Below are 25,825 nucleotides of genomic sequence, written 5' to 3' on the forward strand. Positions count from 1 at the left end.
CAGCTGGGATCGCTGTCATCATTATTCCAGCATTTAAATGTGGCTCTCAGATGTGTGGTCATGCATTTTAAACAAGAAGGAGTGTGGGATTAAACCCACCTCCCCTCAGTGAGCAGGGGGTGCACAGCCTGTTGCAGTCGTTCTTTATTCCATGTGTGATGGAGGCTCTGGATGGTGCTCCAGTGGAGGACAGAAGTGTGTGTGAGTGGCTCTGGAGATGACGGCAGAAGAGAGGCAGCAGGCCGAGGCAGCAGAAGCAGAGAGATCGTCTTCAGGATGATTCCCTGTCGTGATTATGGATTTCATTTGTTTTTACACTTTTAAATTACTTCCCTGCACTTTCCTCATCCTGGCACCTTTTGTGATAAAGGGTAAGTGTTGCTAACATACTTTTTTTTGTCATCATGTATGGGAGTTTATGTTGTCATAGCGATGACGCTGTTTATTTGTGATGAACGTTCTCAGGACCTGTAAAGAATTTCAATGGTGTCATTGCCATGGCGATGGCTTCAAGTTCTCTGTAGATACATGACAAATGGCAGTTCAGTGACGCGCTCAGAACAATATGTCGAGTTATCAGAGCTGAAAACAAACAGACAGACGCAGACATGCATCAGACCAAAGGAGGAGATGTCAGGTGAACCGGCGTTCTGTTTGAGGGTCACAGATAGCAGTAAACAAAGACCCTCAGAGGAAATTTGCATTTGAAAAAAAGCATTTTGTGGTTTGGGATGTACGGCTGGCTGAATCTATGGAACGGTCTCACAGGAAAAAAAACAAATTATAAAAACGAAGCACAAGTAAATAAACCACACTATTCTTAACAAGAGGTATAACTAGAAACATTATACTTTACAACTCCACATAATTTTATTTTGCATTCATTTCTATTATTCATGACTATTCTCTTAATATGACAATAGGGTTTCTGTTGTAGGACTTTTGTCCTCTGTGTTTTTGTGAGTATATATTGCCCATCAATTAACATTTAAGTAACTATAATAAAGTACTTTCATGTGAGAGTAAGAAAATAGAATATAATAATATTAAGTTTAGCATATTTAGCTAACATTTTATTACTTGATTTCATACTTTTCACTCTTTTATTTTTGCTAGATGTCCCTTCACAACAGCCACTGTAAAAAACGTGCCCCCCCACTGCTTTACAACCACGTGCAAAATAAAGTGCTTTTAATTAACACAAAATAATTACATCAAAATAAATAAATACTTACTTTTTTTTTAAATTTAAATGGCACACTGAAATTAAATTATAAACAATTGTACTAGTTTTATTGAAAGCTCGGTCAAAAAGGACAACAAAATGATACAATCAGATACAGAAACAGTTTTAAAAATATGAATAATGAAAGAATGAACAATTAAATAAAATTGTATATCTTATTTTTCTAATCTTATAACATATATCATATATTCAGTGTATCATTTTGCATTTTCCTTTTTTTATTAGAAAAATAGTTTACAAGGTTATCAAATTTTCACCTCACTACCTTTTCCAAAACTACCCAGACTAAGAGAAAGCTTCAATTTCATTTTTTCTATTGATATTGAAAGACATCTGATAATAAAAACAGACTATATTCTCTCTTTTGTGGCTCAAATGTTTGTAAGAAGCCACTCTATGATCACATGATTATGTTACATCTCCTCCACACAACTGACAGACACATGTAAATGATTCTTTAAGTGATTTAAACCGTCAGCAGCAACAAGTGATCATGATCATCACGATCATTAGTGGCCCTGAAGGCCAGTCCGATCTGAGTCTAGACCACCTAATCTTCCCTCCAGCTGTCTTCCTGACTGATTGTTCTCCTGCAAAAATCACAGGACGTTGATACTTGACTTGATGAGTGAAGCTGCTCTCCCGACATCGACACTGATGCAGCACTTGAAGGTCATCAGTGACAATAGGGTTCCTTCTATAACTCCGAATGCTATATGTTTCATAAACACTCTTTACTGTCATGCAGAAATGTGGTGAGTTCGCAGACATGTGTGGGAAGTGTTTTGTACTGTTTGTCATCCATGTTTTCTTGGTTAACGGATTAAAAAGATCACTCTGTCTGAGCACATCTACCATGTCCTGCCTGGATTACTGTGGTCATGTTTTGGCTGATTATCTATATTGCTGCTCTTAAATATCAGTGGGGGGTAGTTTCATGCTGGAACCTGGAATTAGGGTTTTGCCTGGATACCTTTGGATAATAAAGCTGGAAGACAAGATCACTGGAAATGTTATTTAATATTGACCGTTAGATCTACTCTTTGAAATGCACTTTGTCAACTATTTCAGATCATGTTAAAAGAAACTATCAATGACTTACACCATTTATCTCTTAACTCATCATTGATTGATAGTCATTTTTTAAAACTCATGTTGGACAAACCCATTTGAATAGCCATCAACAGACACTTCCTTTATTACCTGCAACAATATTTTCCCATCTCTCATTAATATTATCCTTTTTATTGTGGCGCAGGTGCAGTTTATATAGTTCAGATCAGGGGTCACTAACCGTTTTGAACCTGAGGGCTACTTCATAGGCCATACGAAGGGCACCCAGTTTGATACACTCTTCTGAAATAACAAATTTGCTCAGTTTGCCTTTAGTTATAAATTATTATTTAGTTATATATTATTAATAATGATTAATGATACTCATCCATGTGAAGACACTGATCATTTTTACAAGATGATCTTTTACATTTCATGAATACTTATGAATGGAACACCATTTTCCCAATTTAAATTCTTTATTTTTACTAGCCAGTGATAAACCCTTTTAACAAATCATTAACTATGTATTGCCTTGTTTGAAAAAGTGATCAATTATGTTATGGTTAAGAAAAATCAACTTACATATTTTCAAGTACATCTAATCACATTTTTAACTAATGACCAAGTCTGCTGCATTTTTACAGAATTATATCTGTTACATTTCATGAAGTGATTAAAACAATGTCCGACAAAAAAAACAATATTATTTTCAATGAACTGTCCTAGAGTAAACTTAAATTTTAGCATATATAGACATTTTAACGGAGCGTGTGCAGTCATTTGCGCTATATTTATAGTTATATTTATAGTTATATTTAAATATTTTGGTAATTTAATGTTTTGGTAAAACCTCACTATATGAACAAAACTTTAAGAAATATAACATACTTGATGCTGTGTATTGCTTTGGTGGTTTTCTTGCGCCATTTTAATAACTTATTTAAAAAAACATTTTCATTTATTTTAACAAACTACCTTAAGATGATTTGCAACAAGACCCGCCTTCTTCCCTCGGGTAGCTCCCTGTGATTGGTGGAGAATTCAAGCCAATGGCAGAACGTCTCTGATTGGCTGTCAAGCGCAAGTTTATTTCATGATGAACGCATGGGTAAGACTGGTTGAGTGTGTGTGAGAGTGATTTTGCGCAAAAAAACCTTGGAGTTTACAACAATCAAGACACACTCACTCCAACCGGTGGCAGTGATCTGACTCCATGCATTCAGCTCCCCATCATTGTTCTTCCCGCACTCACCTTGAACTAGAATAGGTCAGAGTTCGACTAAATTATCTAAACTTTCATGTATTATACAAATATTTTAATTATTTTATTTTAAAGATATTGTCATTTTCATAAACATATAAATGCAAGTTTCATTAAAAATTAATTTATTTTAAAATGAATAAAACATTTTTTTAGACGCAGCTCACTGGTTGTGTATTTTTAGAACAGGCCTTCGGTCGCTGATATGGTCCTTGCAGGTGTCCTGGTGCCCGTGGGCACTGTGTTGGTGACCCCTTGTTTAGATAAATTCATCGTGACAAGAAAATGTGTAGCCTGGTGTGCGCACTGATTGGTCCCTGCTATCTCCGGCCCATCGTCAGGGCTTCAGGGTTGTAGGTTTGAACTCAGAAAGCTGCCTCTAGCAATAATACTAGCTAGCCAAGCAAGCAAGTACAGTATTCAATTTAAAATGTTAAAATATCAATGCAATATATGCTTGCTTGACACCTTGGCTCCTGCATGGGTTTACTATTATTTCTATGATGACCCTTAAGAAAACAAGGGCTCTGTAATAGCCAGAACATGTGAGCCAATAACAATACAATGAAATGAATATTTTTTTGCGTGAAAAAAATATCTTAAATTACATTTTCTATTTATGTGGTACTTTCTGTCCATGTTCTCTATAATATGACAAGATTGGATTTATATTTACAACAGCATTGAAACATCCATTGTTTTGTTTACAATTTATATATATTTAGATAAAACAATAAAAACGTCAATGAAGACAGTAATAGGCGGGGATAGAAAGGTAAATCAAGGAGAAATTGAGATTTTTATCCTGATAAAGTCATGTTTACTCACCCTAACTAGCTGGGATAAGGTCCAATCTACCAAAACCTAAAACAGAAATAGGCACAACAGAATGAAAAACAGATAAATAATTCAACATATCTTCTTATCGGTGGTCAATAACACACTTTTTGTGGCAAAAACATTGTTTGCAAAGACACGTATGTTTGTCAGACAAAAGTATTGTACATTTTTGTATTTAATTAGGTCTGAAGGCAGAGATCAGCGATGACTAGAGAGATAAATAATCCAGATTCTGCATCTCTTTGCGAGGGATTAGCTCCTAATCCCTCGCAAAGAGCGTACAACACGTTAACTAGATTAATAGAGACCCAAACTAGAAAAGAAACTTTAAATGTGTTGTAATGAAAATGCATGGTATAGTGATGTAAAACGCACAAGCTGGTTTCCATAGAAACACGTGTCATTTAAACCCTTGTAAAGTGAGACAAAAGACCTTTTAAACAGATACAAAGGAGGCTATTACCGAAGCAATAAAATACCAGAATCATTAGTCCAGCTGACCTCTATCATTGTGTGACTCCAAGTCTAAATGTTTCAGGTGTGTGTCCTGAAAGTGCCCTGGACCTGTGCTTCCCAAACCCTTGTCAGAACCGAGCGCTGTGCCGGCTGCGCGGCGGTGGATACTCCTGCTTCTGTGTCCCCGGGTTCCAGGGGTCCCACTGTCAGATCGACGTGAACGAGTGCGTCTCCCAGCCCTGCAGGAACGGGGGCAGCTGTGAGGACAAAGTGGGACGATTCTCCTGTCTCTGTCCTCCAGGATACACCGGTGAGGGACGGTCGCTTCCCATCCTAGACAGAGAAGATAAAAGTCGCTCCTGTGACCTCTGCCTGTCTTTGTTGCTGCTTTCAGGGGCCACATGTGAGGTCCAGATTGAAGAGTGCCACTCAGACCCGTGTCTCAATGGAGGCAGTTGCCATGACCACAGCGGGGGTTTCACTTGCACCTGCCAGCCCGGTTTCCACGGACACCGCTGTGAAATCAACACCGACGAGTGTGAGCGGCAGCCGTGCCAGAACGGGGGTCTTTGTGTGGACGGCGTGAACGAGTAAGCCGAGACATTGAACACACCACAGGCCTGTGGCGAGTGACACGCCGGGAAACTGCAGGAATGATGAAGCAGAATTTAAGTTTAAATTAATAATTATTGATAATAGATTATTAACAGTTTTGTCTATGTTTAAAAAATAATATAAATATTGTAAACTTAAATTTATTCAACAACACCAGCAGTACAATGTGAATAATGTAGTGTCAATATCAAATTCTAGTGCTTTGCAAGGGGCAGACGTCTTTTGCCCCAAGTAGCTGGGACAGGCTCCTCCATCAACACAGTAAGGAATAAGCAGAAGGAAATGTTTTCTTTTAAAGCAGGGGTGTCGGACTCATTCAGACCAAAGGGCCAGAATCCTCCAGCTGTCTAAGATTAGGGCCAAAACAAAAATGTTAATTAACCAGAGAAACTTTCATTTTTATTCTTTGAGTTTTACCTTAAGTATGTCTGTTCTCTTCGTTTAACATCATGTTTACTGAGACTCGGTCATCTCTGTAGAGTTGCTCACGTCTATAGATGTAATAAAAAAAACAAAAAATGTTGACAGCTAAGAGAAAAATAAAGTCATCATTGAATAGTGATGATGATATGATTTATGATATAAAATAATATAAAATATAATGAGTATTTTAACAATTAATATGACTACTGAATGAACCTCCTCAGGTACAGATGTGACTGCTCCCGCACTGGCTTCACCGGGAGACTCTGTGAGACACCTCGACCACCCTGCCACCCCGAGCCATGTTTAAACAGCGCCACCTGTCAGGAAGCTCAAGGTAATTGCAACAACAAATCCAGTCATAATTATAGTAAATATATATATACAGTATATACAATATATAATACAAGTTACTTTAAATTTCAATTTGATGGTCAAAAGTTGCAGTAAAATCAAAAAAGTGTACAATAAAACAGTCAATGTATTGTTGAATTTATACCAGAAATATGAATGAATATAACGAAAATATGTAGTATATATATATATATAACATTTATATCATATTTAGTACTATAAATATTTTGTATATGAGGGTTAAAAGTATTAACAGTAATTAGAGAAGTTACATGTACGATGAAACAAAGACAAATGACAAATTATGTCACGTTTGAGGATAAGTAGAAAATACATTATTAAAAGAAAAAAATTAAAGCAAGTTAGCAAATACAGTCGTAGTAATTTAAGTAGAATTGGTTCAAGGTAATGCCTAAAACTATTGATAGTGTAAACAACATTTTATTTTCATGGAATCTATTAAGTGGTTAAGATCTTGAAATTGGTCAATATTAAAGTTAAATAACCTTCTTTATCTGCTTATACAAGCGAAGACCCTGTGAGCCGTCGCAGCTCGTGTCGTGAACTTAGGTTGACGTCCTGCCAGTGGCCCTTACTCATTGAGGTGGTCAAATAGCATTAGCTTAATCCTGGAGATCTGGCTTTGCCGGTCTCCTGACTGCAGCTATTTAGCTTTGCTTGGCTGCAGAGAGGAAGTCGAGGAGCATAACTACGCTGGGGCGTCCTGTAAACATAAACTAATATGGTGAACTTAGACAAGTTTGGGGTTGAGTTGGCGGAACGAGTGACGGCATGATGGGGACGTACACACCATGGATTTGGGGGATTCTGTTGCTCGGAACAGGTAATTTTGGTAAAAATTCAGCAAATGTTTATCCATTTTGATAGTTAAGTGTGTAACAAATCCACATGCAGATAGTAAATATCTTCTGTCTGGTCCATAAAGACAAAACAATGTCAGTTTAATTGATAATAAGAATATAAATATTAATAAATTACACATTCTGTTGTGTCCATCAGGAGTGTCAACCTCATAATCATACTTTATTTTGGTCTGTTCTCTTCACCTGTTCATCCTAAGTTTTGCAGATGATTGATAAACACATTTGGAATTTTAAACTGGGATGTTAGAACATTATTGGAGTACATGTTGGAAGTTGTAGGATAACATATATTTTGTTGAGCAGATCCATGGATTTCTCTCAAATAACTGGCCCAAGTTAAAAGAAAAAAATATTATAAAAAATATTATCTAAAATATTACTGTAGATTCAAACTGTGATGCAATACACAGTATAAATGAATGTTACTTTTACTTTACTGAATTATTTCAGCAACAGCTACAACATCAACAATCACAAGGTGTGTTGCAAAAAAGTGGAAATGTTGATGCTTACGGACCACATGGAGAATATAGCGTGGATTGGATGTTATTCAATAGCTAGTAGCATGGTTAGATACAGCTTTCTTCTGGGCAGAGGCTGTACAAAACACAAAGACCAAGACCCTAAAAATAAGGCCAACTATAAGTCAATGATTTGCTAACTAAAACTCTTTTTTCTCTACCTCTCAGGCTCCATTTGTCAGGAGGTGATAAACCCCTGCCATCCAAGTCCATGCCTGAACGAAGGCCGGTGTGAGAGCCGGGGGAGCGGATATGTTTGTCACTGTCATAAACAAAGTAGACATGGTGTCCTTTATGGGGGGCCCAACTGTGAGGTAAAGCTTCTGGGCTGTGAGGGGCACCAGTGCCAGAACAACGGCACCTGCTCCCCGTCCCTCCAGGACCAGATCCATTTCTACACCTGCTCGTGTTCGCCTGGCTACACCGGCAATCGCTGCCAAACCTCCACCTCCTTTTCTTTCGAACGCAGCGGCTACCTGGTGCTCCACAGTCCCACCGTGGTGTCGTGCAACATCACGCTGACCTTCAAGACGGTGCTCCCCAGCGCGGTGTTGTTCCAGCGTGTTGGCGGCGGACCGGAGCTGACCTTGGTGCTGAAGGAGGGTCGGATTCGTCTCACGTTGAATAACAACGGAAAAGACAGCCTGGATTCGATACTGCTATTACAAATTTTGCAGAATGTGTCGGACGGGGAGTGGCATTCTGTCCAGGTCTCGCTCATAAACCAGGAGCTCAGTCTGAAACTGCTGGCTGAGGCAGAAAAGTGTGGGCCTCAGTTTTGCCATCAAGCAGCCACAGTTCCAAGCCATGTGAAGGTGGACGAACTTCGGAAAACTCTGATTGGTGGAGTTCTGAATTTGACAAACCCCACAGAGGAGGCTGTACCGGCCTTCATCGGGTGCATGCGGGACGTCATCGTGGATTCTGAACTCATTGTTCCGGAGGAGTGGCTGAGTGAGGCCGCCTTCAACGTGTCACCCGGCTGCGTCCACAGAGACCGCTGCCTAGACGTGCCTTGCCAAAACCAGGGTCAATGTATCAACCTATGGCAAAGCTACCAGTGTCTCTGTGCCCGGCCGTATGAGGGCCACGACTGTGGCAAAGGTAAATAAGGTTTGACTTCAACTTGAAAAGTGCATACCTCTGCCAAGGAGTTGATTTTCACTAGCAAACCAAGAGCTAGTATTATGGTGAGCTGAGAGAAGCAGTAAAGGACAGACGGGACGATCCTCTAATCTGATGCTCTGGATTAAGCGTGGACGGGATTCTATTTTGGAAATACAATGTGTGGCTGCACAAGAGATGCATTCAAAACAGATTCTTGTTCCTACCTTTATATTTATTTCCTGCAAAACTTTCCTGAAAACAAATGCATATTAACATCCATGTTCTGTATGCATTCTTTTCATAATTTAAGATGAAAACATTGTAAAGGTAAACCGGTGTAAACATGCCAGTGTTTACAGAGTAATTTTTACAGAGACTTAACTGTATACAATAGATAAACTGCTACATTATGATTTAACTCAATTAAAAGTATTATAATTATGCTAGAAAAGCACAGAATGCATATTCTTGTCAAGAAGCTAAAGTAACATGACTTCATAAAAACCTTTAATTCAATATACATCTTTCCTCAAGGAAAATAGAGATCATTTTAAAATATTCCAATTAGTTCTTTCCTTAAAACAGATACAATATAGTCAAAACATATGTTTTTAAACATCATCACAAGTTAAAATGCTGTTGTGGAAAAAGTTGTTGTGGAATGGTTATCACCAAACAACAAAGACGCATGAGAAGATATTAATAGATACTTTTTTACATTTAAATATTTTATTCACAAATTTAAGGGTAAAATATAAATTGATCAGCATTACGTTTTGAGATCGGTTCAAAGACAGCAACATGATGAACATGAGCTGACAATTATCATTATTCATTGATCTATTTACACCAAGGTTTCAAACCCAATATCACAAGAGGCAGAAATATTTTAACAGTCGAACTAGAATTGGTATAATTATCAAACTGTCTCTAACAGGAAGTATGAGTGTGATTGTGATTTTGTCCTTTCATTCTTGGAGAATCAATCCATCTTAAGATAACAACATAAACATTACTCCACTTTATCCAGACACACAAAACCCTTGATTTATTTTGTCATTGCAGCGAAGCACTTTAGTGTCACTTTAGAAAAGGGACAAACCCGCTGTGGAAAGTGCTGACAGTGGAAATAGAACTCACCTGAGGTCTGGTGGATAAGAAGTGTCTTCTTTCTCTGCTTGTCCTTCCTGAAACTACAGCTGATAGTAGAGATAGTAACATGCAAATGAATGTACTTAACATCAAGTGAGGAGTGTAAACCTCGTGTGTCGAACTTAAGTCCCACAAAGTGATTTTACACGGACAAAAATAGCGTTAAGTCCTGGTTTAAAGTGCCCCAGAAGCAAAATATGATTAAAATTGATGGTTTCCAAGCATTTGGTAGAGCCTGCGGGTGTCATCGAACATTAGAGCACAATGATGGTTGACCTCCACATATAAGGACTACAGGGAAATAACTATTCTGTTGAACAGGCTGTATTATAGCAAGCTGAGTATAGACATTTCTACAAACAACAAAACAATGTTTTGCAAGAAAAAGAGCAGCTTATTAAACACGAAACATGAAACTTAGCTGATTATACATTCAACTGATTTTGAACTAAAACCACAGAATTTAAATTTATCGAGTCACAGTTCAGGCTTTTTTTCATTTTCAAGGTGCCAGTAATAGTCTATTCAAGAACCTGTGTGGTAAACTGATTGGACTCCAAGGAGTAAAGTTTATATTTGTTCAGGCTTTTCCTTGATTTTCTGGAACTCCTGTTGTGTTATCAGTTTAACTTTCCCTTTAAAGTATATACTTTATTGAATATTGTTTTGATTGTTTAAGCGCTTTGTGACCCTGGTCTGGAAAAGCGCTATACAAATAAAAAATTACTTAATTACTTACTTACAAGCAATGATCATAAACGATTGTGGTTTAGTAAAAACATAAAAATATTGTTTTCATGCTTGATGCTCTTCTCCTCTTCAGAACATGTGACCGCACGCTTTGGCAGCGGCGACTCTCACAGTTATGCCACCTTCAAAGTCGCAGAAAATCTGGGTCACGACCTCTCAATCTCCCTCTTCCTGCGCACACAGAGGAGCAGCGGACTCCTGCTGGTGCTGGCCAACAGAGTCAGGCAGTACCTGCACGTGTGGCTGATGGAGGGCAAGGTGGTGGTTCAGATCAACAGCCAGAAGAGCCTGATATCCGAGGGCGTCGTCAACGATGCCCAGGTCCACTTTGTGAAGGTGGAGCTGGTGAGGGAGCGTGCGGTTCTGTCCGTGTCTGATCAGAAACAAGTGACGACAGATGCGCACAACCTCCATGTGGAAGAGGGAGACAGGGTCTTCGTTGGTGGTCTGTTGAGTGAGAAAGGAACGTCGATGTTCGGAGGATATTTCAAAGGGTGTATCCAGGATCTGAGGATCAACAACGGCAGACTCAATTTCTTTGGTCTGGGAACTTCTATGGAGACGTTTCCTCTGGAGGTGATGAAGAACGTGACCGCCGGCTGCTCCGGGGACGACGCCTGCAGCGTGAGTGTCGACTTTCTCATTCTCATCTTTATGGTTTGAGTCAACACCTTATGTTCTCTGTCACAGAGCAACCCATGTTTGAACGGAGGCCTGTGCTACTCAACGTGGGACGACTTCACCTGCGAGTGTCCCCCCAGTGCAGCAGGGCGGCGCTGTGAGGAGGTCATGTGGTGCGACCTTTCACCCTGCCCCGGAGATGCGGAGTGCAGGATGTTGAACCAAGGATTTGAATGTAAGGGATACCATTTTTATTTTTTGGAAAAGCACTGAGACACTGAGGCATACTTTTGTCATCACACTTATGATAAAACCCAGCAAGCAAACAAATAAATGAAAAGAAACATCAAGAAACAAAGTCAAGCTTTCTGTGTTTTTGCTTGGTCTTAGAAGATTTAGCAGCTGAACAGCGGCGTTTTGAAGCCTTTTAAATCCTTTCCAATCCCAGATGACACTGCAGAACACCGCCTGTTGTTCGTTCAATTGTCAACATTTCTGGAAATAAAATATTTGGAAATAAGTTGTTGAAAATGTAACAAATATCACAAAGTTATACTTTAAAAGCACAGCTAAAATAAAACCTTTAATTTTCAAATCTACTAGGCACATTTAATCCCGCTTAATCCTCTGGTGGTTAACAATATGTTACCAAATTGTTGACCCTCTTTGTAAACTAGGATTATAGATGTCAACGGTCATACAACAAAGAGATACAACTAGATTACTGAGTTGCATTTACACTGCATATTCACCGTAAAGGAGGATTGGCCTTGAGCCAGATTATCTTTATTCTCAGCAGACTTTTAATGATTTGTCTGTTTGCCGCACTGATCCGTAATCTGTCCCTTGTATAAATTACAGCGTAATAGACAGACTTTTACAGTTTTCAAAAGTTTTTTTGTGTCAAACATCATGGCACTTCTTCGCCTTTCATCCAATTAGCCTGTAAAAGATGATAAATGGGTTGATCTACAAAACCTGTGACTTTTTTTACTTTGTATTTTTAAAATATAAAAAGATACAAAGTGTTACGGGGTGGTACATTTTGTATCATGTTTATCAACCAGCTAAAAGCAAATATTCCATTCACTAAAAACATTTCCTTCACTTTTATTTAGAGCTCTTTATTTTTAACAAAGCAAATAAATCAGATCACATTATGTGTAAACTTGCCTTAACTTCTGCGAGTGATCGTCCTAACAATAGCTGTCTTTGTATCAACGTGCATCACAGCAGGGTTATCTAGATGACTCTTGAATGTGTCTCTTTCCAGGTTACACCAACGTGACGTTCCTGAACGAGAGCACTGTCCTGACCTATCGAGGAAACGACCGAATATTGCGCAACATCACCAACATTTCCCTGACCCTGCGCACTCGGAAGAGACACGCCGCCGTGCTTCACGCAGAGAAGAACTTGTCCTTTGTCACGGTGTCCATCCAGGACGGCTTCCTCTTCATGGAGCTTCAGACGACGGAAGGCAAAGAAGGAGGAGAGCGTCGGGGAGAGATGGCTGTTACAGCAGTCAGTCTGAGGAGCAGGAGGAGCGTCAGTGACGGTGAATGGCACAGCGTCCATCTGTTCATGGCAGTGCCCTGGGAGGACACCTCTCGGTGGACCATGGTTCTGAACGACGAGATAGATGAAGCGAGCACCTCCAAGAATCAAGGTGGAAACTTGAACTTTCTCAGACAGGAAGTGGATATCTTTTTAGGGATGCTGTCCCCCGAGGCCCCCTGGTCTCTGGCTGGGTGTGTGAGCACAGTGGAGCTGGGGGGTGTCGCCCTGCCTTACTTCACCTCCTCGGACGTCGACCTCCCTCGCCTGCAGCCGGAGCAGTTCACGTTGACGTCCACGAACGCCCCCCTCCTTGGCTGTCGAGGCGCCCCCGTGTGCGAGTCGAACCCCTGCCTGAACGGAGGAGACTGTGAGGACACTTTCAACGCCTACAACTGCAACTGTGCGGACGGTTGGGCCGGACACCACTGCAGCTTCTTCACGGACACATGCGCCTCCAGTCCCTGCCTTCGTGGGAACTGCAGTGTGAGCGGGCTGAGCTATAATTGTACGTGTGAGCTTGGGTACGCAGGGGTGAACTGCCAGGAGGAGGTGGACATTTGTGAGAATCACCTGTGTGCCCATGGAGGCACCTGTCTGCATGGACCCGACAGGTACGCCTGCCTGTGTCCGCAAAACTACACTGGACCGCTTTGCAAGTAAGTCACGGTCACTGAACCAGAAAAGCATGTCCAGGAATTTATTTCCACTGGGTGAGCCATTAGGTTGCTTTGTCACCGTTTGTGTAGAGGGTAGGATTATCTTTTACAGAGTAATATGTCATCAACCAAAAATGTCTATTAAATATTTGCTGTGGTGATACTGCAAAATAATTCGGCCTCAGGTAAATGCACTTAAAGCCAATTAAAGTCAATCAAATCGTGTCAATCCTGACGTAAATATCGAAGTGTCTTCCCTTCAAAAATCTCATCTTTCAAGTACAGAGGCCAGTGCAATTGTCATCATCATATCCTTCACCACATTATAGGGCAGGTCTATTCAACATGCTTGTGGGCAACCCTCTTTAATTCTTCAGTGTCTGTGGTGCAGTGGTTACTTGCTCACGCCTACTGTGTGAAGTTAGTCAATGAACACAACTGCTATTTTCTGTGCCATAGAACTGCTGCTAGCAACAATATTACAAATAATGAAAAATTAATAGATGGAATAAAAGTAGGGCAATTATATTGGGTAAAGAGAAATGTCTAAAATAACACTTTTTAGCCTTTAGTTTAGCATCTAACTGAGTTTGAATACTTTTCTTTTTCTTTCCCCATGCATGTAAGTAAACGTGAAAATAAGTCTGTTGCAGAAGAAATGTAACCAAAGAGCATCTAACTGATAATAAATATTTTTTATTGCTCAAAGAAGCCAAAACAAACTCAAACTACACTGTAAATGTTTCCCCGTCTCTTGCTAGGATTCAAACACGCCAGCAGCGTCTCTGAAGATGTATTTCTGTTCTAGTGTCAGCCCGAAAAAAAAGGCCCTCTGCTGTGTTTCACTACACACACTTCCAGTTCAACACCACTTTCTTTTCGCTGTCGTCTAGCGTTTGAAAACAAAAAGGAACTAGCAGGGGAATGCCTCCAACCATTTATCCTGTAAACATGCGGCACCTTGCTTTTAGAATCTTTTTGCTCAGGTGAAATCTTTGCAAGTGTCTCACTGAGCCACAGACTCGCTGCTTTCACTGAGAAACATTGAAGCTGTGAAGTTTTCATCAAAATGATTTTGTTTTGTCTGCTGTTTCTGCTGCTTTCTTCCACCGATCCCTGTCGTTCTCTCTGTTCCTCTCCAGCGAGCGTGTGGCAGAACTTCCCTGGTACATCCCTGGCAGGAATGTGTAAGTTGTTGTTTTCTTTAGCTGTTTGTTTACCTGTCAAGTGTCACTTTAGTTTGTTTTTTTAATGTTCGACTCAGTGAAACAAATCGGTGTGGAAAGCTGTGCTGATGTGTGTTTTTGTTTGACAATGAGTGATGCGTCTTTGACATTAGATTTGAACTTTAAGAGTGAATTCTGAGGAGGTCTGCTGCAGGCAAACCTATACATTCATGGATGAAGGTGTATTTTTGGTATTCAAGGAAGAAATGTGACACCCTGCTGATGTAAAGTCACCAGGGGTCATTAATCGTATTTGCTTAGTCGGCTTAATACTCTTCCTGCATGGCTCAGTGGGAAGCCTGACGATGCATTTTGTCTTCAAAACGCAAACCGACTCTTTTCCAACAACTTTTGTTTACCCTTAAAGTGCAGCAAAAACTAGATCAAATCCAGGGCATATCCTAGTTATGACCTACAAAGATTACATTGTTCGACTAACATTTTGTTTTACGCAGCTATGAAAGTTTATGTATAAACAGATATTTATGTATACAATTATTGAATTAAAGAAGATATTTCTGGGTCAAATAAATGAACTTGTTGCATTCAGTAAAGGCAATATTGGTAAATATTTCCTTTAGATGTTTTTAATTTAAGTTTAAGTCATATGGATTTTAAAATATAAATTCAAGATCGTTGTTCTTTTTATTGGGATTGGTTATTTGTTGGGGCAACTTTCCTTGAGAAGATGTATCTGGAAAAATGTGAATATTATTATTCTATTAATGTTATTATTATTATTATGGTTGCTATTAATAATGCCATTTGCACTGAAGCTAAAAACAAGATGAGGTTTTTGGAAGTCTTACTTTTGAAGCCAGGATCTTTGAGTCTTGGTTACATACGTTTTTTTTGTTTCAATTTCTCCACCGGTGTCTATTCTATCAGGGATCCTCCAAGGAAACACTTCAGGAAATGTTATTATGGCTTAATAATCTTCCTCCAGTTGCTGTAGGTTTATGTTTTTAAACTCAAACAAACATTTTGTTGTCTCTATTTCCAGGATGTATTTCTGTAGAGATGCTGACTTCCCTTTCCTGTCTTTATAAAAACATAAACGTATACAAACAAAAAAGCATTAAACTACTGCAAGAATCAAGATTCTACAATTACTTCTTTAATCTGATGGCTTTCATATACAAGGGTTTTTAAAATATGTTTAATAAACATGCAGTCTGTGTATTTAACATGTCCCAGTGCTAACAAATGCAAAGATAATTTCCCACCTAATCAACATATGGTATAAAATAGAACAGTAAAGAAAATTGAGCTTTTATTGCTTGCTTGCTGTGTTAAAGTGTAAATAATACATTCATGTTGATGATGGTATATTTCAAGTTTCTTTAGAATGGCCATGTTCGAGAGCTGATGCTTTTAAATACTAACTATTTCTCAGCATCCTCACAGTGCCTTTAATTTAATGTATATACCATATATAAGATAATTCCCTTACATAGTTGTGTTAAATCTATTTCATGCTACATTACTCATATTTAAGGAATACATGAGTCATCAAAACCACGTATAAAAAATGTAACCTAAACAAACAACATCCTATTCTAGGCGACCGAGGCTTCCTGTGTCAGTGTGTGGAGACAACATGAGAAATTACACCTGCTTCAATGGTGGAAACTGTACCGACCGTGAGCTGTCCTGTGACTGTCCGCCAGGATTCTTCGGTCATCGGTATGTGTCTGTTGAACACCAGCGAAATACTCCGTATCTAACAGGTTTGCGTCCTCAGGTGCGAGCAGGAAGTGGACGAGTGCTTCTCCAACCCGTGTCTGAATGGCGGCTACTGCCGGAACCTCATCAACAAGTTCCTGTGCGTGTGCGACATGAGTTTCGCCGGAGACCTCTGCCAGACCGACGTAAGCGACATTTACTTTTACGTGGCACTGCTGCTGTGGCAGAACCTCTTTCAGCTGCTCTCCTACCTCATCCTCCGGCTGGACGACGAGCCGGAGGTGGAGTGGGGCGACACCTAAGCAAGACGTCAACTGTAGGTTGACTGGGAGTCGTGGATGGTGCCTTAAGACTTTAGACTAAAAGCACTTTGTTTTATTGTCAAAGACGGTGTTTAACTGGAAGAGGATTTGACAAATGACTACAACAGCAGTCAACACTTTATTGTATGTCTGGCTCTCTTACATTTGAAACCAACTACATATGAAGGTAGAAAAGTTTAAAAGTAGAATAAACAGTTTGCTGCAACTTTAAATAAAAATAAGTTGCTTCATGATCGCTTTCAGGAAAGAAAGGGGATTTATTTGTTTGTTAGGACTTACAAAGTTGAGAATATATATGCTGGAGCTCAGCTGATCTGTTGAATTATGATATGAAGCAGCTCCTTCTCCACCACAGTAAACTCCAGGATGAGATAGAAGTCTATGTTCGCTCTTTAAGTCCAGTCGTGGTTCGGATTGAGGGACGTTTTGCAAATGCAACAGCCTGTGGGGTCACGGTGGTCATGAATGAAGCTCAACCAATGTGTTCAGTTGATGGTCATGCTGGCCTGGACAATGGATTTCAATGTCAGGATAGTTTAAATCGTAGCAAAACATACATTTTACTCCTGTACATGACCTCGCTCAAATTTTGTTTGAAATGTGTTTAAGTTGTTTTCTGTCTCCCAGCATTGATTAAGAATTCATCTTGTTTGTATAGTTGACACGTGGAGAAGAACCAGCATTAAGAATATTGTCAGATAACCGATGTTCAGTCGACTCCAGCTTCTTCCAAACCTGCAGAATATAAACTCAAACTCAAGGCATCAAAATCAAATATGGCCAACTGTGTCGTAAATTGTCAGCTTGTAATACATACAACTCAAAAATACCTTGACCGAACTTCAATAAAACCTGTATATATTTCATGACCCACAGAGTCACAAGCACATACTACTAATGTGTTGCAAAGTTTCAGGACAAACCTTCAAGCAAAGATTATACATTTTAATTAACCGCCAAAAAGTTTTGTGTTGTTCTTTTTTTAACAGAGAGTTAGTTATTTTGGTCTGGACTTTTTTATTTTTTAATAACGACTCTGCTCTCATCTGAACTGGATTCCTGGAGCTCTATAAAGATGTTATCAAACTAGAAAATGTGACGTTCAAATGTGAGCTCAGATCAGGCGACTTAAAGTTTCTGTCCTTATGTCTGACGAAGAGAAACTTTTTTTTTTTCACCTGCAGTAGAAAACTCAAAAATTACCTTCATGTGATCACTTTGTCATCATCAATAGACTAGTGTCTTTTATTTCCACCATTTGTCTTGTTTGTCTTTCTGTTTTTAACTTTCTCAGTCCTCTAAATAAAAATGTCACTTTCTTATCACCTTGTCTGTCCTCTTTGAATTTTCCCAACTATCCCTGCTCTTCTTCAGCATGATTTCCTGTTTCTCGGCTACACAACACTAGCTGGATCCACACATAACGACTAGACGTGTGTTGTAACCAGTCGCTGCTGTGACTCCGAACATAGTTCCTTAATCCGTCTTAACGGGATGTTGCGTGACGACGGACCAAAATAACAAGCGCTCAAACAAAGTGACACGTGGTAGAGAAGGCTGAGTTTGTACACAGTGCTAAAAACACCTCCTGCTTTTCAACAGTTAGATCAATTTGGGCTCTTCCTGAACCTTCCCACAGTGACGCCAGTGGATGGATTTCTTCGGGGACATTTTTCAACCCGAGCCATGTACCATGAAAGAAAGTGAATTGCTAATGTAACCAATCGCTATGCCATGCCTCTGGAAGTATTGCCACAGGTGGTTAAGATTTTGATTTCTCCCAACATTACAATTTCATTACATATTTAATACATAAACATTTTTCATTGTTTTTTTTTTTAAACAACTAGAATGTTTTATCTGTCGTGTCATATTCTAATCACCTTCATCTCACCTATGGGTTGGGATTATAGGTCCCCCATTAAAATTCCATTCATAGGTCCCCCATTAAAAGCATCATAAACTGATGTTTGTTTGTATCAGTCTCTCAGCTGGTGCCTGAAGTCTTCAGACCTCATTCAAAAACATTGCAAGTTTCAGTGCGCATGCTCAAAATGAGCAGAGGGCATAGCAGCATCCTCTAAAAAAGCTTAAAATATCGTTTTTTTAAATAGTTTACCAGAACAATTCCTCATGTTTTAGCTACAATAGAAGATGGACATTAAAGAAGAGCGCCGAAGAGGTATTTTGATGTTTTCAAGTGCTTCATTCTGACAAGAAGTCAGTCCTCTCAACTCCCATAACACTGAAGTAGAATAACGTTAGAGTCCGTATAAAATCAAGTGAAGCTACATCTGATATAACGTGGTAAAATTCACAGTTTTAGGCAGTTTTCGGCAGATTCTGCGCAGGGATACCCCAATGGATTTCAAGTCCATCACCTAAACCTCTCGGCCACGACAACAGTACAAAAAAAGAACATCACTGAGAGTTTACAGACTCACACTTCCATTAACCAACGCCAAACATTGTTGTTTAACCAAACATCTCGCTGGAAGGTTAAATTATAAATCATCTGAGATATACCAATGAAAAACAGTTGTCGTGGCCGAGTGGTTAAGGCGATGGACTAGAAATCCATTGGGGTCTCCCCGCGCAGGTTCGAATCCTGCCGACAACGAGCCTTATGCCAAAATGAGAAGTTTCTTAAGTAAAGCTAGTTTAAACTATCAATCACTGAGAAATACGTTCAAATTCTACTTCATAGCATCCCATAAAAAAGCATCATAATCTAATCTTTATAAATGCACATTGTTGGCAGAATTTGAACGTGCGCGGGAATTCGCCAATGAAATTCAAGTCCATCGCCTAAACCTCTTGGCCATGACAACAGTAAGAAAAAGTACAGAAGTTCGAGCTGTCACAAGCAAGTGATGTTTTCTGTACACAATGTTGAGACTTGCAACTCTCATAACACTGAATTAGAATAACATTTTAATGGCCTGTCTAAAATCAAGTGAAGCTAATTCTGATATAAGTCCACAACAACAGTACAAAGTGGAATATGACTGAAAATTTACAGACTAACAATTCTTTTAGTCAACTCCAAACATTGTTTAAACATCTTGCTGGAAGGTTAAATTATAAATAATCTGAGATATGCTGCAATAAAAATAGTTGTCTTGGCCGAGTGGTTAAGGCGATGGACTAGAAATCCATTGGGGTCTCCCCGCGCAGGTTCGAATCCTGCCGACAACGTAGCTTATGCCGAAATGAGAAGTTTCTTAAGTAAAGCTTGTTTAAACTATCAATCACTGAGAAATTTGCTCAAAATCTACTTCATAGGTACTCCATAAAAAGCATCATAAACTAACATTCATAAATGCACAAAGTACATTTTGGCAGGATTCAAACCTGCGCAGGGAGACCCCAATGGAGTTCAGCTTCATTGCCTAAACCTCTCGGGCACAACAGTAAGAAAAGTACGTAGGTTCGAGCTGTCACAAGCAAGTGATGTTTGCTGTACTCAAAGTTGAAACCTGCAACTCTCATAACACTGAATTAGAATAACATTTTAAGAGTCCTACTGAAATCAAGTAAAGCTAATTCTGATATAAAGTGATAAAAGTCCACATTGTCAGCAGGATTCAAACCTGCATAGGGAGACCTCAATGGATTTCGAGTCCATCACCTTAACCTCTCTGCCACAACAACAGTACAAAGAGAACCATGACTGAGAACTTAAAGATCAACACTTCCATTAGTCAACTCCAAACTTTGTTCAACCAAAAAAAATTAATGAAAGGTTAAGTTATAAATAATCTGAGACAACACTTTAGTGAAAGAGTTGTTCTGGCCTAGTGGTTAAGGCGATGGACTAAAAATCCTTTGGAGCCATCTTAGTGACGTTGTAAATGGAAGTTACGTCATATATATATATATATATATATATTCATATACTTACAGGTGCATTTTCAACCAACAGTAGGAGGATGACATGTCTTCGGTGCTGATACCGGTGTAAATATGTCGTGAATATTTCGTTTCTCATTTTTTCTTTATTTCTTTTTCCAAACTTGCCAAACGTGCTGCCAGCAGGTGTCGATAGTGTTCCAACAGCTGGTTGCAATCATCGTTAAATAGCAGTAGAAGAAGAAGCTGTCGCGTCATTTCCGTTAAGTGCATAGATCAGGGGTGGGCAACCATAATTCTTCAAGGGCCACATTCAATTCTGTGAATGTTGTTAGGGGCCGTCGAGCAAAAAGAAACACAAGAAAATCCCTAAAAAAAAGGACATTTGTCATTAGGCAATGACATTTATTAAGCTAAATAAGCTGCAATTTTACTCTTGTATATATATATGAGTTTTTTTCAAAACATTTCTTCAACTAACTAAAGAAATAGATTTTGAGGGATAAATATATACTCCAAAAATTACACACAAAAATAAGGGAAAAGGTAAATACGTGTTATGTGAAAATGTAAATGAGTAATTAATACGAAATACACTTTTTAATGCATTAGAACCATTTAAACATGATCATAATTTGACATTTCGAGGGCCGCATAGATACAGTCAATTTGCCCAGGTCTGGCATAGCGGTAGCATTTGATTTGAGACATACTGACATCTGTTGAGAATTTGCATACTAGCTAGTAGGTACACTATCCTGATGCATACTAACTTCTAGTATACTAAGAGAAGTATGCGATTTGAGACACAGCCCTGGTTAAACTATCAATCGCTGACCAATGTGCTCAAATTCTACTTCATAGGCTCCTCATAAAAAACATCATAGTCTAATCTTTATAAATGCACAAAGAACATTGTCAGCAGGAATCCAAACTGCGCGGGGAGACCTCAATGGATTTCGAGGCCATCGCCATGACTGAGAACTTACAGACCAACACTTCCATTAGTCAACTCCAAACATTGTTTAATGAAAAATCTTGCTGGAAGGTTAAATTATAAATAATCTGAGATATACTAATGAAAAACAGTTGTCGTGGCCGAGTGGTTAAGGCGATGGACTAGAAATCCATTGGGGTCTCCCCGCGCAGGTTCGAATCCTGCCGACAACGTGGCTTATGCCAAAATGAGAACTTTCTTAGAGAAGCTAGTTCAAACTATCAATCGCTGAGAAATTTGCTCAAATTCTACTGCATAGGTACTCCATAAAAAGCATCATAAACTAATCTTCATAAATGCACAAATTACGTTTAAATTTCGGCAGGATTACCAATGGAATTCGAGTCCATTGCCTTAATATCTCGGCCACAACAACACGAGCAAAAGTACCTAGGTACATAAAAATTTGTAATTTGGTTGAACTATCTCTTTAACCACTTGTGTTTTTTGTGAACGCCTTCTGACTTTAATCGGACTTGGTGAAACCTGAAATTTACTCATGACAGATATTTCTGTGTTAAATGTGAATACGCAGTATAAAGGCTGCGTCTAATAAGAAACTCTTGCTAGATATGACTGAAATCTGAGTGAGACCGGCCCAGTGGACTCTTCATCGCAACCTTGAATAAGCAGTTTCCTGATGGTGCAGCTGGAGCTCTGAAGGTGTTTGTCCTGGTGTGATTATCCTTGATTCCAGAGTGTGTTGAGCAGACAAAGAGGGAGCAAGAGTTTTTTAGCGCCTGCATTGATGTGGCCATCCTCCGAGACTGAGAGGAATCTGCTTCGTCTGCACAAAAACACCAGCACCTGTAGTGAAGTGCAGTTTCAGCAGAGAGCTGGTGGCAGTCGCACAACTTCGATCTGCTTCAGAGACACACATGGGGGCGCGCACACACAAAAGAGTGCTGACAGCAGGGAAGGCTGGAGGGTGGCCTCGCTGTGCTCCTCAGAGATGGTTAGTTAGACGCCGGCGTGTCGGTGTGTGTGGCAGGCGGTGACTGATGGCGGCTGCCGGCTGCAGGCGACTCTGGCTAGCTTGTGTCGCGCTCGCACTGACAGCCGACTGTGCCGCGGTGACAGGTAAGCACTTTCCTGCCGTCAACACCAGCCAGGAGGGGGAAACAAAGAGCTATTTTCTGCCGCGGGACACAGAGCCTGGTGTTGTCAATATTAGAGGCGTCGACTGTAAAGTTTGCAGACTTCAGAAGTTGTAAAAGGATTAAACTTGTTGGTTATCTAGCAGCTGACGATCCCAGAGCCACGACCGTCGCGCCGAGCAGAACCCCGGATGTGAGTGGACCTGCTTCTCAAGCTGCTGCTGGTGTCTGCTGGTGATGGCTCACAAGTGTGGTGCGTTCAAGTCGGAGATACAATTAGGTTCTTCAAAGCAGAGGAGGACATCTTGTCAGGGACCACAGACGTCAAAAAGTCTTGATATGACGGAAAAACTTGAGTAACTTTAATCATGTCATCACCTTATAAATGTGGGCCAAAATAATTCAAATAGTAATGTTATTTTGTTTAGATATTAGCAGCAAAGACACTATTATTACATTTACATCCTATGAACTTGTTTTTGCTTTGACTTTATTAAACCCTGTAATAGCCAAATTATTATTTTTATTCTTATTCCTATTTTTATTATGATTATTTTGATGCAAACCTAAAGGTACTGAATATTTATTTAAATATATATCATAAGATAACTATAGTCAAGCATATGCATAGGGAAACGATTTTTATTTTAAACAAGAAAAACTCAAAAACAGGAGAAAAGAAAATAATAATTGAAGAAAAAAAACAAAACTATTTTAATTCACAAAATTTAGAAACAATACAAATCAATGATACGAGATAAGATTGTTAGTTAGCTGACAGAAACAGTGACGTTTGATCAGAACTTGAATTTAAAACATTAAATGAGAAACAGTTGGACAACCAACATGGAGGAACTTCAGTCTTTTGTTTGACGGGAAAAAGGTTCTGCAAAAAGATCTCAAATTCTCTGTTGTCGTGTTTAGACTTGGGTTTGGTTTCGTTGTGGAAACAGTGACGAAGTAACTAAAGATAAAAACTTTTATGCTTGATTTTCAAGTTTCTGTCAGTAAAACAAGTTACACCTTTTTGTTTAGTTCACAACAGTTATTAATAGTAATTAGTAATTAAATGATACTGTCGATTCCAATAATGTGCACTAAAAAAGTTTTGGATTTTTATTAAAAGAACATGTGTTTTTACTGAAAATAATACATTTTGACCACATTTTTGGAAACATCCGAACAGATTTTAAAGATTTCCCTCAAGAAAATTTGAGCTCTATTAAAGGAAACTTGAATGCACCTTCTTGTCGGTGGAGCGGGTTTGGTGTTGGTGGAGCTTTTTCTGGTCTATTGATAAACTTAATTTCCTACGTTTTTGGAGTGATTTGTGTGTTTTCTGTAATCCAACGACATCCATGCGACACATGGGGGAGCTGTTTGATTTGCTGTTTGATTTGCTGCTGAAATTCAAATTGGACGCAAAACTACACACATAGTTTGATCAGGACTTTATGCAGACATACTTTTCTTAGACTTTTATGATGATTTAAAATATGACAATAACCAGCAGAGATGCAAAAGTATTTCAAGCTTCAAACAATCATCTATAACCCAGTATTATAGTAGAGCTAGCTCTGTGATCGTTTATTACCTGATGCTAGCTAGCGCTGGTGAGCTGATGTCAGGCTTTTTAGAGCCAATCGGCGACAAAAACAGTTTGTAGTAATTCATGCAAAAGTCCTTGCTTGACTCAAATTTCACTGGTTAAAGGACTTTAAAGTACATTTAACAACCCAACTAGTTCTAGCTAGCATCATCAAAAAAGGGCTCGCTCAAGCAGCGTGTTTTTGGTCTTCTCAATTCTGAATAAACTATAAAGCTCAAAATCCTTTTTACATTTTCATTTTCCAACACTGCTGTCCTAGAAGTGAGGAAGTACGTGTGCTCATAGTCCACTGTTGTTCGCTGGCCCGCTAGCATGTTTGTGTGGTCGTTCACAGACGAATGACCATCTTTACGGCTCACGTCTAGCCGCCATCTTGGCTCCGTGCCTGGTGGCCTTTGCCATCGCGGTGATGCTAGCTCTGGCGCTGGCCGCCGCTAAAGTGCGTGAGCGGAGGCGGACGGAGGGAGGCTTCAGTCCGAGGCAGCTGGAGGAGTCTGAGGGTGGCGCTCCCCCAGAGCCGGGAGTCACGACCCTCGGCACGTTGACGGCCCGCGTGGAGCGTCTGGTGTAGAACGCTTTGTGAGCGAAGACACATCTGGGGAGGATCTGCCTGGAACACGTCGCTGACCCTCCATCTTCTCTTCTTGCAGCTCGGAGGGTCCACTTCCAACCTGGTGCTGGGCGTCAGCCTGGCGTCGGTGCTGCTGCTGCTGGCGTTCGTCCTCGCCGCCACCGGCCTGGTGGTGGCGCTGAACCGCCGGGCAACGCACGGCACCTACAGCCCGAGTCGGCAGGAGAAGGACGGATCTCGAGTGGAGATGTGGAGCATCACTCAGCCGCCGCTGATGGAGAGACTCATCTGAAGAACCCCTTGAACCAGGCCACACCCAACTGAGCTGCTTTGGAACTCTTTCGTCAGTAAACTGTATTTTGAATTCACCTCAAGGACTTAAGTTAATTAGGGACATAGTTGTCAATAAGTGTGTGTGTGTTCATATAATCCCGGAAAGGAACTGGACAGCTGTCCAGGGTGTCCTCTGGATCTTGCCCCAAGTAACTGGGACTCCAGCCCCGCCCCCTAGAGGAATGATCGCTCCATGATGAATGAAAGTAGCTAAACTGTGATTTTGTCAAGTGTTCATTTAATTTATTATTATTTTTTAATTTAACTGTGATGTTGAAGATGCTTTGAGTTTTATACTTTTTTATGTTTTATCAAAACTGAATGTTCGATTAAATGTGCAGTTGATGATATAACGTCCTCTGGTTCATACATCAGTGTTGATTATAAATGTGTTTTAAAATATTGGAAGAGAAAACAAAAGTTGACACAGAACAATGAGAAGCCAAAACACTAAATACTTAAAATAAATATCAAAGTTAAAATGTCTTGTTTTCACATCCAGTATACAGTATATGAACAATGTTTAAATGATCAACTTTCAAGTTCTCGTCAAATAAAGGCAGAATTAAGGGGGCGGGGCTTGCACTGGATCTGCATATAGTTTAATGTTAAAATTTACTATTTGATGT

The 25,825-nt window shown here is 39.7% G+C and overlaps 1 protein-coding gene and 2 non-coding genes across 3 annotated transcripts; all 3 read left to right on the top strand.

The window, feature by feature from the left end:
* Positions 1–295: 295 nt before the first annotated feature.
* On the top strand, positions 296–25,538 carry crb1 (crumbs cell polarity complex component 1). The gene is made up of 12 exons (XM_087784869.1): positions 296–371; positions 4,942–5,169; positions 5,254–5,449; positions 6,122–6,234; positions 7,825–8,760; positions 10,739–11,289; positions 11,356–11,521; positions 12,560–13,502; positions 14,645–14,689; positions 16,292–16,414; positions 16,473–16,599; positions 24,943–25,538. Exons 1-12 carry the CDS (start codon positions 296–298, stop codon positions 25,153–25,155), a joined length of 3,717 nt encoding a protein of 1,238 aa, XP_087640995.1. The 3' UTR covers positions 25,156–25,538.
* Positions 19,276–19,357, top strand: trnas-aga (transfer RNA serine (anticodon AGA)). The gene has a single exon. It is a non-coding gene; the product is annotated as a tRNA-Ser (tRNA).
* On the top strand, positions 21,678–21,759 carry trnas-aga (transfer RNA serine (anticodon AGA)). The gene has a single exon. It is a non-coding gene; the product is annotated as a tRNA-Ser (tRNA).
* Positions 25,539–25,825: the final 287 nt, after the last annotated feature.

The sequence above is a fragment of the Callionymus lyra genome, chromosome 2 (assembly GCF_982586985.1).
Source record: "Callionymus lyra chromosome 2, fCalLyr1.hap1.1, whole genome shotgun sequence".
NCBI classification, from domain to species: domain Eukaryota; kingdom Metazoa; phylum Chordata; class Actinopteri; order Syngnathiformes; family Callionymidae; genus Callionymus; species Callionymus lyra.